This window comes from Lepisma saccharinum, unplaced genomic scaffold (assembly GCF_977018435.1).
Source record: "Lepisma saccharinum unplaced genomic scaffold, izLepSacc3.1 HAP1_SCAFFOLD_340, whole genome shotgun sequence".
In the NCBI taxonomy this organism is placed as follows: Eukaryota; Metazoa; Arthropoda; class Insecta; order Zygentoma; family Lepismatidae; genus Lepisma; species Lepisma saccharinum.
Genome location: NW_028143064.1, coordinates 105484 through 119231, shown reverse-complemented (window position 1 = coordinate 119231; position 13748 = coordinate 105484). Strand labels below are relative to the sequence as shown.

Below are 13748 nucleotides of genomic sequence, written 5' to 3'. Positions count from 1 at the left end.
TATCCCATGCGGTCCTCCATATGCTGTGGTGTGAGCTGTCTGGGGACCATCTCACTGACACTTTGTGATACCCAAGTTCTTCATGGATGATGGTGTAGGCACTGCTATATGAAATGCCCACTGCATCCGCCGTTGTTTGGATTGTTGACCGCTGGTCCCCCTCAATCAATGCTTCCACAGCATCAACATTGTTCTGTGTGTGGACTGTGCGAGGCCGTCCAGAATGGGGTTCATCGAAGACATTTACATGCCCTGCGCTAAACTTCGCACACCAGTTACAGACACTTGTGAATGTCATGCATGTGTCGCCATACACTGCACAAAACTTACTCATACGATAGATTTCAGGTGGTTTCTGTCCCTTTGACCACAGAAACTGAATCACACTCCACAGCTCAACTGTGTCGAACGTCTCAAGCATAGCTGCCATTTAAAACAACTGTCTCTCGGTGTGTGCAAGGTGCACACACCTGCCATCTCGTGGAAATGTGGCGAAATACATGTACTTTCAAATGTATATTTCAGTTTTTGTGAATACATTTCTGTTTGGCTGTAAAAAATTTACTCAATTACTTTTTGATATCCCCTCCTAAGTGCAGAAAAAGACTGGTTGTGATATGCTAAAACGTAGTAAAAATTATGAAAACTTTCTAAAACTGTCATGCAGCCACTGTTGCATGATTTGATATGGAATCACCCATAATTTTCCACGAGATATTTTTTTTAACACAAAATTCATTTCTCTCCAGAATGTTGTCGTAAAAATAATGAAAGTTATGAAATTTGCATAATTTTCATAATTTTAGACTAAAATAAATATCAGCCGATATTTATATTTTCTCAGCATTAGTGTAATTAATACATGATCTAATGTGTTAGGAGCAGTGTTCCTACTTTTAATTATGTTGACAGTATTGGTTGTGAAAAGGTGTCCATGCTCACATACTCAAAGATAACAACAACAGTGGAGAACCATTCAATGAGTAATTTGCTTAGAAAGGAAAAGGAAATTAATGTAATGGTGGATGACCACTTATTTTTTTATTGTTTAATGTGTGTTGAATGAATTCTCAGTGTTCATTGGCATCTGATTGTGTTTGGTTAGATAAAATTATCAGTGTAGAGTAGAAGTACAGTCAACTCTCGATTCAACAACCTTTCACAGTTCCCGGGAAAAGGGTCGTTATTTCGAAGGGGTCGTTATTGGAATTTGCACCAATTTTCAGCTTAAAGGGAGCTCAAACGGACACAAAGATGCCTATGAGATGATAACACCATTTATCCTGGTAGTTATACAACCTGTTATGCACAGGATGCGGGTTGTGAGAAGGAAAATAGAAGATGAAAAAGTTTTCACAAAAGAGAATTTAAAATAATGTTACTTTGTTTCAATTGTGCACAGTCTTTGCTTTTCCAGGAAATTCTTACAATTCTAGTTCATGAGAAACCAGTTTGCACGGAGACCAATGGAAAGGAAAACAATCTCTCGCTTATTGCAAGCGAAACTCGAAGAATCTTGACACCAGTCAGACTGGTGACAGCAAAAGTCGGGAGATAATCGGGCAGAATGAAGGTTGGATTTTATACCGGTCTACTGGAGCATTGTCTGTTACAAGATTAACTGGTAAGATTAGATCTCTCGGGAGAAACAACACAACCTTTCTAGGTACCAGACAAAAAAAAATAAAGGCAGGGCTGTAATTTTCGTTCTGGTTCGGCTGTGTAAAATACATCGTAAAAAGAAGTCACTTTTCTTTGCTTCAACCAACTTCATTCACCCTCCTTCCCCATTCAAGGGAGCAGTCCAAACTCCTTCCTTGACTTGCATTGTAATCCAGCGTGAAAAAGGAAATGCGCAACTTGCGATCTGTTTTCACCCAATGCGTATTCTAGGACACGTCATCATTAAACAGCGTGGCAGTGGATAATCATTCGGGTTTGGAATTGAATTTCACTTTAAACTGTATATTTAGTCCCGATTAGCCCATCAGCATAAAATGAACTGAAAACAAGCTTTATGAAACTGCGCATTTTCACATATCAAAATGGTAGATCGTTATTTACTCTCACGTTAATCGACGATTTAATGTTGGATTTAGGAGTATTCTCGATGTCAAACACCCACCCCTCCAAACGTTTTCCCCTTGAATAATGTCTTTTTAATCAGTCTCAGCAACCATTCCTACATTGAACACTTTTTTTTTCCTCCACATGAATGGTTCTGAAGAAAAGCGGATGCAAATTACATTTACAGATTTGCTTATCAGAAGGCGCAGAACATGGAGTTATTTTAACTCTTGTTTTCCTTTCTGGAGATCGAATTTCATTATCGTCAAATCAAAACACCTTTGCGAGATTCAAAACAATAACTTTTTCCTTGGCGCTCGATGAGTCATCACTGTTATCGGCAAGCAAGAGCTTTGCAGAAGCTAGACAAAACACTGGTGCCAGCTGCATCGTAAAAACAAGGAGACCGGCTGGAAGTTCGAGCAACAGGTGGAGGAAGAGAAAAGTCCCAGCATTTTAAAGATAACGCAACTGTCGAAGACGGAACTTTTAACAGCAGTGTAAAGAAGAAAGAAATTACCTTTGCTTTACGTTTTACCATGCAACAGACAATAATACGGGCAATATTTCCTATGCAGACAGCAGCATTAAAAAGTAATAATAATAATAAATAAATAAAACAAACTGAAATCTGCAATTATCAACATTGCCGTGCACACCAGTGGCGGAGAATGAGCTGGGGAAAGGGTAGAGGGTCACTTTTTTTTTTTTATTGTTCTATGGTTTTTGTTCGTTTTCAAGAATATATCCAGAACTGGTTGCCCCATTTTAGACGTCAAAGGAAAGGAAGAGGGGTGGTTCCTTTTCCACTCTCGCCTGTAATCAGCCCGCATCAGCAAGAAAATCGTGGCTGAAACAATCTGCATCCCCCCCCCCCCCTCTACGTTTGCTGACAGAAAAAGAGGGAGAAGTCAGTCAGCCAACGGAACACTTTTTTGGCAGATATTACGACATCGACACAATTAGGAAAACGTATGAAGTGGGAAACGGGAGTTATGATGCACGTAAGATCGAAGTAAACTTTTGTGGAAACCTGGATGACAAAACATTAAGCGGGTTGACGATCTTTACTTCACCTATGTGGTTTTGATTATCTCTAACAGTTTCGCTTTTTATGAAGTGTTGCAGGGAACAAAGAACACGTTTTGAATGAAAGCGGTTACCGGAAGTTGTCGGCTACAAGGCCGAAAGTTGCTCACTCACGGGAACCTGCTGAACTCTAGGTCAGAGCTGGACAGATGGGCCAGACTTCCAGGCGCCACGCATCTGTATTTTCGAACATTCCTGCACTCTGATCTCTCAAGGTGATGTATTTATCGATGAAAGAGCTTGACCTGCCATACACATTGGCAAAGACTGCAAGTCCAGCAGTCATTTCCCCCCCTTCCCCCGCGAGTTTTCAGCAGCTCTTAGGACAAGGAAACAAGTCAAGTCGATTTAAAATAACATCCAAGCACATTCGATCTTCTCTTCTCGCGTATCCAAGAGAAAGCGTGGCAAAACAAGCCTGGCGCGTTGGGTAGCGTCCGTCGGGTGCAGGGTAAATTTGGTGCACTTGAGGGAGGAGAGGGCAGAGGTCAAGTGCTATTGGATATGACTCAAGCATGGTGTGGTGGTGTCTATTTTTAGTTCAGACCTAATTGTGAGCAGTAGAGCTCTCCTAAAGGGAATGAGTGGAGGAAAAAACAACTCAGTTTTCGGCCGATTTCCTTCAATTTTTGAACTTTTTTTTCCAAATTTTTCTATTTTTTTCTAAATTTTTCACGGTTCCCGGGAAAAGGGTCGTTACTTCGAGAGGGTCGTTATACCCGGGGTCGTAGAATCGAGAGTTGACTGTATGTGCTTTCTTCATTAGTGTTCCTCCAAAGAATTATTCTATCTTTAACAAATTGATTAATTTGGAAGAAAATACTACAGATTAATTTTTTTTTTTTTTTAGGTTTCCAAAGTGTGTAATCTTGCAAGATTTTATACAGCATCGTGTAAAGTACTCGATGATCGAAATCGTGTTCTGATTCTCTGCTATGATGCTCTGTTTTGCATGGGCTACAGAGCACTGACACTAATATTCACTGTGTTGACCTGCTGGCCTGAAATAATTCCTCGTGCCATTCCAGGAAAAGGTGAGATTTTTATTTCAGTTTTACGTGATAGTAGCTAATAAAAATTTGTATTAAACCATCTTCTAAGAGTTTTATCCATAACTTAATTTTTAAAATTAATTAGCATATTAGTGGTGAAATATGAACATATTTTATTTCTTAATTGAATATTTTGAAAGTTATTATTTTTTTTATGAAACATTTTGTTATCTTCTCTTTTACTTTTGAATTGGATAAATCAGTTGAAATTTGTAAAATACCACATTGAAACCACCTGTTTCACAGTATCTTTTTTTAAGAAATGTTGATGGTATGTGGCAAAGTTTGTGTCAAGTAGAATACATTGATGTGCCATTGTTCAGAAATCACACACACATTTCCTGTTTAGAATGAGGGGTCAACGATAAGGATATCGGATAAGCAGTGTGGTCGTGGACAGAACAATATCATTGATAAAGTTGAAACTTAGGGTGACATGCTCATATTGGTCTGTGTAAAAGTCCTTGGATTTTAATATATGTCACTCCCCTTAATTGGACTTCTTTGATCTTAGCTGCAAGGACTAGCACTACTTGCTTCACATTACCTTGATTCCATGTAGAAAAACTTAAGTTGATTTTAGTACTTATCGGTTGTATTTTAATCTTCTGCTATTTAAGAAATGCCAATCTACTTATACACAATGAAGAATACAATCAACACCACCAATACTCGTATAACTTGCATTTTGTTAATCCAAATCCATGCCGAAACCGGCAAAGATTCTCAATCATCTTTTTTTACATCATGTGGTTGAAATCTTTGTGATCACTAGCACAGTGCTAAATGATTGTATGACATGTAATCATTTGATGATATTGGATTAAATTGTTGAGTTTGTTATTTTCGTTGATGTTTCTTAAAGCATTTACGAGTATTCTTTATGCAATTTGATTACAGCAGGTATGCACATTTGTATTGTATGATAAGTAGTAGTACTTTTTTAGAGATGGTGATTTATTAGCTTTTCTAAAAACTGAGAATATTTAAAAATTTAAAGGTAGCATATTTACTACAGAGATTTGCGAGTGTCTTGATACTTGATTGGGGTTTGCTATCATGATTTTTTAGTAAACGCTCTTGCAGTAATATATGAGTTCAAGTTTTATACTTAGAATCAAAGTAAAGATACCACAGGCATTTGTATTTAGTTGTCTGTTTAGTAGTACCAGGTGTATAAGCTTAAATCTGCTGTTTGCTCATAGATGGCGTTAGTGAGCATATGAAGCTACCATGGGCATGCCATACCTGGTGTTTGTATGAGTTGGACATCTGCCAACACGAATCAGTGCAGATCGTCAGCTCAAGCAGACAACAACAGACAGTGTTCCTGTGGTAAGCATGTCTAGTTTTGTGCCAGAAAAAGAGCATATGCGGGAAGCTCTGCTTTTCTGCTTCCATTTGAAGAAATCTGCTTCCGAATCACATCGAATGCTTGTGGAGGCCTATGGTGACAGTGCTGTATCGGAAACAATGTGCAGAGATTGGTTTCGTCGGTTCAAAGACGGCAATTTTGACCTGAGCGACAAGAAACGTGAAAATGGGCCCAGGAAGGTTGAGGACCAGCAATTGCAGGCTCTTTTGGACGAGGATGATACCCAAACGCAAAAGATGCATGCCGAGCAATTGGGTGTTAACTCAAGCAGCCATTTCCATGCGTCTACGTGCCATGGGAAAGGTTCAAAAGATCGGAAAATGGGTGCCGCATGAATTGACCGATCGGCAGCTGGAGAGATGTGAAATCTTGCTTGCCAGACAAAAAAGAAAGTCTTTCCTGCATCGGATTGTGACTGGCGATGAAAAGTGGATATAACAGTTGGGCTGGAAAGTTTGTAGGCTGACTCATAGATGGCGTTACTAGAATTAAATACATGTGATTTTTACTTAGTACTAACCTTCAAAAGATACGTGTATAAATTTCACAGCTTCCGGATAATTAGTTCTTGAGATATAGCATTGTGAGTGAAGCAGCTTTTGTCATTGTGAAAAAATGGATAAAAAAAGAATTTCGTGTGTTAATAAAGCATTGCTTTTTGGCGAAAAAAAATACTGTTGAAGCCAAGGCTTGGCTTGATAAACATTATTCGGACTCTGCACCAGGAAAATCAACCGTTGAGAAGTGGTTTGCTAAATTTAAACGAGGCGAAATGAGCATCGAAGACGATGCACGCAGTGGACGCCCCAAAGAGGCTGTTACCGACGAAAACATCAAAAAAGTCCACAAAATAATTTTAAATGATCGTAAAGTGAAGTTGATCGAGATAGCTGAGATTATTACATAGCATTGTTGGAGCGTTTAAAGGATGAAATCACGAAAAAATGGCCCAATTTGAAGAAGAAAAAAGTGCTGTTTCATCAAGACAATGCACCGTGTCACAAATCAATGAAAACGATGGCAAAATTATATGAATTAGACTACAAATTGCTTCCCCATCCACCATATTCTCCAGATCTGGCCCCCAATGACTTTTTCCTGTTTGCAGACCTTAAAAGAATGCTCGCTGGAAAGAAATTTAGCACTGATGAAGAGGTAATCGCCGAAACTGAGGCCTATTTTGAGGCTAATGAGAAATCGTACTATAAAAATGGCATTGAAAAATTGTATGACCGCTATAATCGTTGTATCGCCCTCAAAGGCAACTATATTGAATAATAAAATCGAATTTTGTCAAAAAAATATTTTTTACTATGTTAGCCTACGAACTTTTCAGCCCAACTGTTATTTCGAGAATCCTAAACACAAGAAATCGTGGGTTGATCACGGCCAACCATCATCTTCCTCGAGACCAAATCGCTTCGGCCAGAAGACGATGCTGTGTGTTTGGTGGGATCAACAGGGTATCTTCTACTTTGAGCTGTTGAAACCTGGTGAAACTGTCACTGCTCACCGCTACCACCAACAACTGATCAAATTGCACCGTGCTCTGTGTGACAAAAGGCCGGATTATCAACAAAGACATGACAAGCTGATTTTCCTCCACGACAACGCCCCATCGCACACGTCAAGACTGGTCCAAGACTACTTGGAGACACGCAACTGGGAGGTGCTACCCCATCCCGCGTATTCACCAGACCTGGCCCCTTCCGACTACCGTCTGTTTTCATCGATGGGCCATGCCCTCACTGAGCAGCACTTCGATTCATATGCAGATGTCCGAAAATGGCTTGATGACTGGTTTGCCTCGAAAGAGAAGGACTTTTTTTGGCGTGATATCCACAAATTGCCCAAGAGGTGGGCAAAATGTGTAGCTCGCGAGGGCAAGTACTTTGAATAAATTTCTTGTTGCTTTCTATGAACAAACCATGTGCTTTTCTGACTACAAAACAGCAGATTTAAGCTTATACACCTGGTATATGCTTCCTTACATTGCCGTGTGGTAGATTTTGGGTGGTCCTACTTAAGGTGTGTTTGAAGTGATGTTGTTCAGTAACTGTTAAAAACGTTGGATTGTGCATCCAGGTTAAGAATTGTATTGAAGTGAATTAAGTGTGTCATGGATCCTGGATTGTCACCGATACCATTGCAATAGAACCGCTTTTGATAGATACAACAGTGGGAAATGAAAGATGATGATGATAATTTGCAAGAAAGTTATTGAATTGGGATGGCCCACTTTGCTTTCAAAAAATTATCAAGGAATGCTAAGGTACATGCTGAACGTGTAGGAATGCCAAAAAGGAAAGTGATAGCAATAGAATTCTACTGGTGGTCATTGATAGATGAAGATTGAGAAACAACAGTTCAGTGAAGCCATTTTCAATTAAGTACTCTCAGAAATAAATATATGTATATAGTGGAAGCAAACAGATATTTCATTTGAGAGAGTGTGCATTGATTTCTTTAAGCACAGGGATGGAAAAACTTTGTTGTTCATTGATAGTTGTTCCACATGGGTGGGAATTTAGCAGATATATTCTACGACAGAAAAATAAACTATACAATGTTTAAAGAGGAATTTTCAGATCTTTGGTTACCCATTTCTTATAGTATTGAATAATGGACCTCCATTCAGAAGCACTTGGTTTGAGAGGTTTTGTGTGTGTCTTTTAGTAATGTTGAACTATTCTTCACTTTGGAACGCAGAAAGTGGTGGATTAGCAGAGAGATGGGTTCAGACAATTAAGGGTTTTATTAAGAGTAAATATTTTCAAAATAGAAATGCAGCTGAATTGATTGATTAATTGATTTTGTTTATTTTACTTCGCTTCTCTGCCACTTCGGCTAATTGCAAAAGTGAGGATGAGTGATGATATGATGAAATTGATGAAGGAACACTCGCAAAGAGCATCCATGCCCAGGCTGGGAGTTGAGCCCAAGACCTCGCATCATAATGTGCTGTGCTAACCACTCTTCACAAATGCGACTGGAAGCAGGTGTAAAGTTACCAGCCAAGAGGTGTATTTAATTTACCCAATTGACAAATAAAGAATGTTTAGGTAGTGATAAATGGGATGAAGATAAAGGATCATATTAGTTTATATATAGACGTATTCTCCGAAATCTCATCTTTACATTGATGTACGATATGCATCACAATTTTCTTTCATAAGTGCTGTCACAATTCTTAAAGCTACCTCTTCCGATGGAAAATCCAATGGCTTTGAATAGGAGAAAAATAAGTGACCGCTTTGTTTGGACTCAATCTTCCAGCATGATGTCACACTAATATGGTCCATTGGATGCCTAAACCTGGTGATGTAGTATGGACAGAGAATTTCCCATCACTAGTGCCTAAATTTACAGCTCAAAAGTGGTTATATCAAGAGTACACAAGCATTGAGTGGATAAACCAAAGATAAATTATACAGCATATGCTTTTAAAAGGAACATGAGTTCAGCCAATACGCAGCCAGTGCTGTCGCGCTGTTGTCAAACCAACTGCTAGCGGAAGGGAAACACAGAGAATTCGCTGTCTCCAATATTCAACTTTTTATATATAATGCATGCACTTGATATTTGAATACAATGAAATATATATATAGTGAAGAATTCTACACAGGATTATATCATATCACTGCAGCATATAAGAGAAACTCGTACCTGAAAGAAGTTTGAAGGAATTTATTATAGAGGAACTGCAAGGCCATCATCATCGCTCTCGTTTCTGTTTTCTAGCATGTTTCCCAGGAGATTTTAAAGAGGGTTCACGGATTTCTGTGGTAGATATTTTACCCTGTTTTATAATACGCAACACAGTATGCACACATACGCCACATGCTTTAGCCGTAAGTTCTCGAGTATAAGAAAATGCAGTTTCAGCACGTACTTCTTCCGACACCAATTCCTTGTAGTAAGAATACACTTTAAAACTAAGATTTCTGTCTTGTGAACGTAATATTTTACCTTTGGTGCTTGTACTACTAGTACTAGGTTTTAAGAGCGGCATTATTAATTTGACTTGATTTGCTTTATTTTACTTTGCTTTTCTGTCACGTTTGGCTAATTGCGAAGATGGGAATGAGTGATGATATAATGAAATAGATGAATGGACATGGATAAACATCCATGTCCAGGCCGGGATTTGAACCTGGGACCCCTGGCGTCGTATCGCGATATGCTAAGCACTGCACCATAGGGTCCGGCGCGACATTATTTAATAACACTCACGGAACACAAACTATTGCACAACTATCGAACATAATGGCTGTATTACACAGCATGCTACGATGCCAGGGTTCTCGGGTTCGAATCCCGGCCCTGGCATAGGTGTTCGTAAGTTTCCCTTCATCAATTTCATCATATCATAATCTTCGCGATTAGCCAAAAGTGGCAGAAAAGCGAAGTAAAATAAATCAAATCATTCAGTAAGGGCTGTATTGAATCCTCTCTCAACTGTTCTTCGTGGCATACAAGTAAAATTATCTTACACCGCCCTTGTTACGAAAATGCTGAACTCAAACTGACTTAACTGACTCGCAATGTTCGTGAATGCCCACGACAATGAAGGGTCATTGGGCATATTCAGCCGAATTTAACACCCATAGCTTTACCAAGACACAACAACTCAGCTGGGTCAACATGGCAACGAAAAAACAGACTGAAGGAAAATGGAAGGTTTATTGTGTGTGTTGAGACGTGCTGTTACCCGTGTTTCTTCAAGAAACAATATCTCCAGCTGTAGGTGACAGAAATTCATGGGACTTGGACAGTCAGGTTCAAAATGTCGTGCCCCATCTTATGATGAACCTTAAAGTGGCGAGTTTTATGAAAACTTCTTGCGCAAAATAAAATACAAAACATGGCATTTAATTTGCACGCTGCAGTTTCCTAACTGTACAACGTTGCACTCCTACCATTGTCTGGTCGCCAAGGACATGCTCTCCGTACCTCCGCTTGATATTGCTTCTAAACCGTGCGCCGTATAGTAAGGGCATAGATAGGAAGAAATAATAATATAGGAATTCTTTTGACATTCGATTTCTAAGTGGTGAGGTGTGGCAATGCTTGCCCCTCTTCCAGACGTGCATGTCCCTATATTATTATACTTTCACCTAGAAATTTAGTGTAGAAGAATCTTATCGCCATTATTAAACGATATTATACTCAAACAAAATCAAGTATTTTCAAGCTGATTAAAGTTTAAAGCAACTGTGGGGCAAGGGGATGCAGTGCGCAACCACTGGGGGCAATTGGCATTGCCCCTCCCCAATCTTGGATGGAAATCAATTATAGGGGGGTTAACATTGAGGTAAAAGAAAGCAAGACTAGTAGAATCTAAGAGTAGCAGTAGAGGATACTCAAGATGGAATTAGTATTCACGTCTTCCTTGCATTATTTCTTCCAGGCAGCCAAGAGCACTTGCAGGAGGGCACAAAGGGGCTATTGCCCCCTCGATGTAAAATTTTATAGAAATAATAATACATATTGTAAAGGCCTGCTTTTCTTAAAGTCTTGTTAAGTTCACAACCATATCTATGGGCCGGCGGGAGTTGGCCCTTGGCACCGAACGATCTAAATTAAAGAAAATTGTAAAAGAGAATGCCATGGTGTGCACCGTGAATTTTTTTCTGTCATATTCAATCAATATTGTTTTCAGTTTGCAAAAATTTGAATCTAATAATTTTCTTGCTCGCTTCGCTCACAATTTTATTGTTTTCTGTATTGCATTGTAATTACCAGAGAGAGAAGTTAACTACTAAGTACTCCAGACTCTTGCTGCTAAACAGTTTTCTCTTACATGAATGAACACAATTGTTTGGAGGAAAAGGAGCACGGCACAATTTATTTATGTGTTATGATGCCTCTATACATACATATATACCCATCAATGCAATGAAACTAAAACAGTGAGATAAAATGAGGTTTTCCTTTCCCGACTGAACTTTCATCAAGGCTTTTGACCCCCTAATCAGAGGGTCTGCGCACACATATGCCTGGGTCATATGCTCTACACCTGTTTGCGACAGTTTCTTATGTTGGAACCAATTTTTTCAAAGTTATTTTTCATTACTTTCCGATGTTACAGCTCCCATGTGATGGTAAATGTGTGCATTCAATCCCTGCCAAAATCCACCACTACTTGTTAAAGCAACATGCTTCTTGCATGACAAATGCCAATGCTATGGCTCTCCTGTGACAGTGGGTGCACACTCGATCTCCTGTCATAAGCCCTCCACTTTTCTCTGTGATAGGTAAAAAAATCATGGGAAAAATACATTTACACATGGTTTCATGCAGCTGTTGGAATTATTCCATGTACAACATGAACTATTGTTTTCTCTTGGATAAAATGTTGGAAAATGTGAACGTTATAAATGCATAAATATGGTACATTTTTTAAAGAAACCTAAAAGACAAAAATGTTGGATTTTTGTAGTGTTTTTGTTGTTTAAGCCCAAAATATGTTGAAATTTGCAATAAAGGTCACAATTTGCATTTTATGCCCAATTTGCATTATTTTGCAATATCAAATGGGTGAAAAAGGTGTTCTGAACATGTCACTGCACATTCATAAACACTTTTTTCAGCAATTAAAATTTTTTGATTGTTATTTTATCTGTGAAAATTCAAGGTTCCTCATGGCAGTCGTTAGTTGACAAAAGGGGTGTTGAATCTAAACTGTGGAAACTGGAAGCAAATTGTTTTCAGAGATGGATTACATAAGATTTGTATAAAATCAAATTTGGAAAAAAGAAAAGTATTAAAAATACATTGCTTTACACTTAAATAATTTATCAGTCATGTATCTTCTACAATTTGACCAGATATTCAGTCACATGCTCTTTGAGTGTGTCATTTTACTTGAAAAGGAGTCACATCACTTCTCATGAACAAGATCATATTCTCTTTCTAAATCCATCTGTGTATTGATTGAGTATGCCCTGTTATTAATTCGAATTGAGTTTACAAGATTATCATCATTTACTGTTTAGTCTGAACTTTCTTGATTTTTTGTTTTATATTTCAGTACTTGATCCAGTGGAACAAACATTCATATTTGTAATTATGAACCAAGATGCTACAAATGCTCATCGCGATTTTAAGATATTGACATTAAAAGAGCTCCTGAAAACAGTGTATGGTTATGAATATGGAAATACCACAGCTGAGGTGCTGCTTCAGAATCTCATTGAGAGATTGAAAGGTACGATAGTTTAATTGATTAGTTTTAGTTAAAATGTCTATATTTTAAATTCATAATGTTTTGATGTCTTCACGAAACTATAACAGTGTATAAATGTAAGACTTTTCCTCCATCTCGCTTATCCACTCTTTAAATTTCATTGGATAACTTTGCGAGGAGGATATTCATTGTTGGATAAACTTGATTAATGTGCAAAATTAAATACCTGTCAGATCATTATTGAGTGGTCAGGAAAGTTATTTGAAAGGAAAATTGGTTTTACAAGATGAATGAGAACCCTGCTAGGAATGCAGGGTTTATGCTGGCAGTGTGTCTACTTACCAGGAATAATTTGAATTCCTGGTTCCTGCATTTATTTTATTCATGAATGTCAAATTTTATCTGTTCCTATACTACACACGAAATATTCATGAATATTATAATGCATATTCATTGCATTGTATGTAACCACAAAACACCAGTCGAGACACATCTGTCCCAGCATATGTACATGCTTCCTGCTGGCCAAAACACACATGGCTGCAATAATCACACGCACACTTTCTTCAGAAAGTACTGTTGATATTAATTACATTTCTCTTTTCATTTACATACACATGAATTACAATGCAATGTGGGTATTGTATGGTGCTGCTTTCTTTTTTTTTTTTTTGTACCAATTTGATTTTCATAGCATAGGCTTTACAAATGTGCAGATAATGACAAGTAATTTAACCATGAAAACAATTTCTTCTAGAGAGTTTGTTTGTTTTATTTTGGTGCTTCACAGCTTGGGCTGTGAAAACAACAAGTGAAATTGACATCCATCTCCCAACAAGAACAGTTAGAAGATCCAGTGAATATTAACACTTATATCTTGAGGCATGTGATCTCTACAATAAAATAAGTGAATAGAATTTTTTTTATATGCAACTCTAATGTAATACGTACCCACAATTGCATGAAGTCTATTTGA

The 13748-nt window shown here is 38.1% G+C and overlaps 1 protein-coding gene across 1 annotated transcript in view; it reads left to right on the top strand.

Moving 5' to 3' along the window:
* LOC145982695 (uncharacterized) overlaps positions 1-13748 on the top strand; it is a 196624-nt gene that overhangs the window by 165601 nt on the left and 17275 nt on the right. Inside the window, exons 11-12 of the mRNA XM_083116056.1 lie at positions 4007-4190; positions 12617-12793. Coding sequence (XP_082972182.1) covers positions 4007-4190; positions 12617-12793 — 361 coding nt within the window. The remainder of the gene's footprint in view (positions 1-4006; positions 4191-12616; positions 12794-13748) is intronic.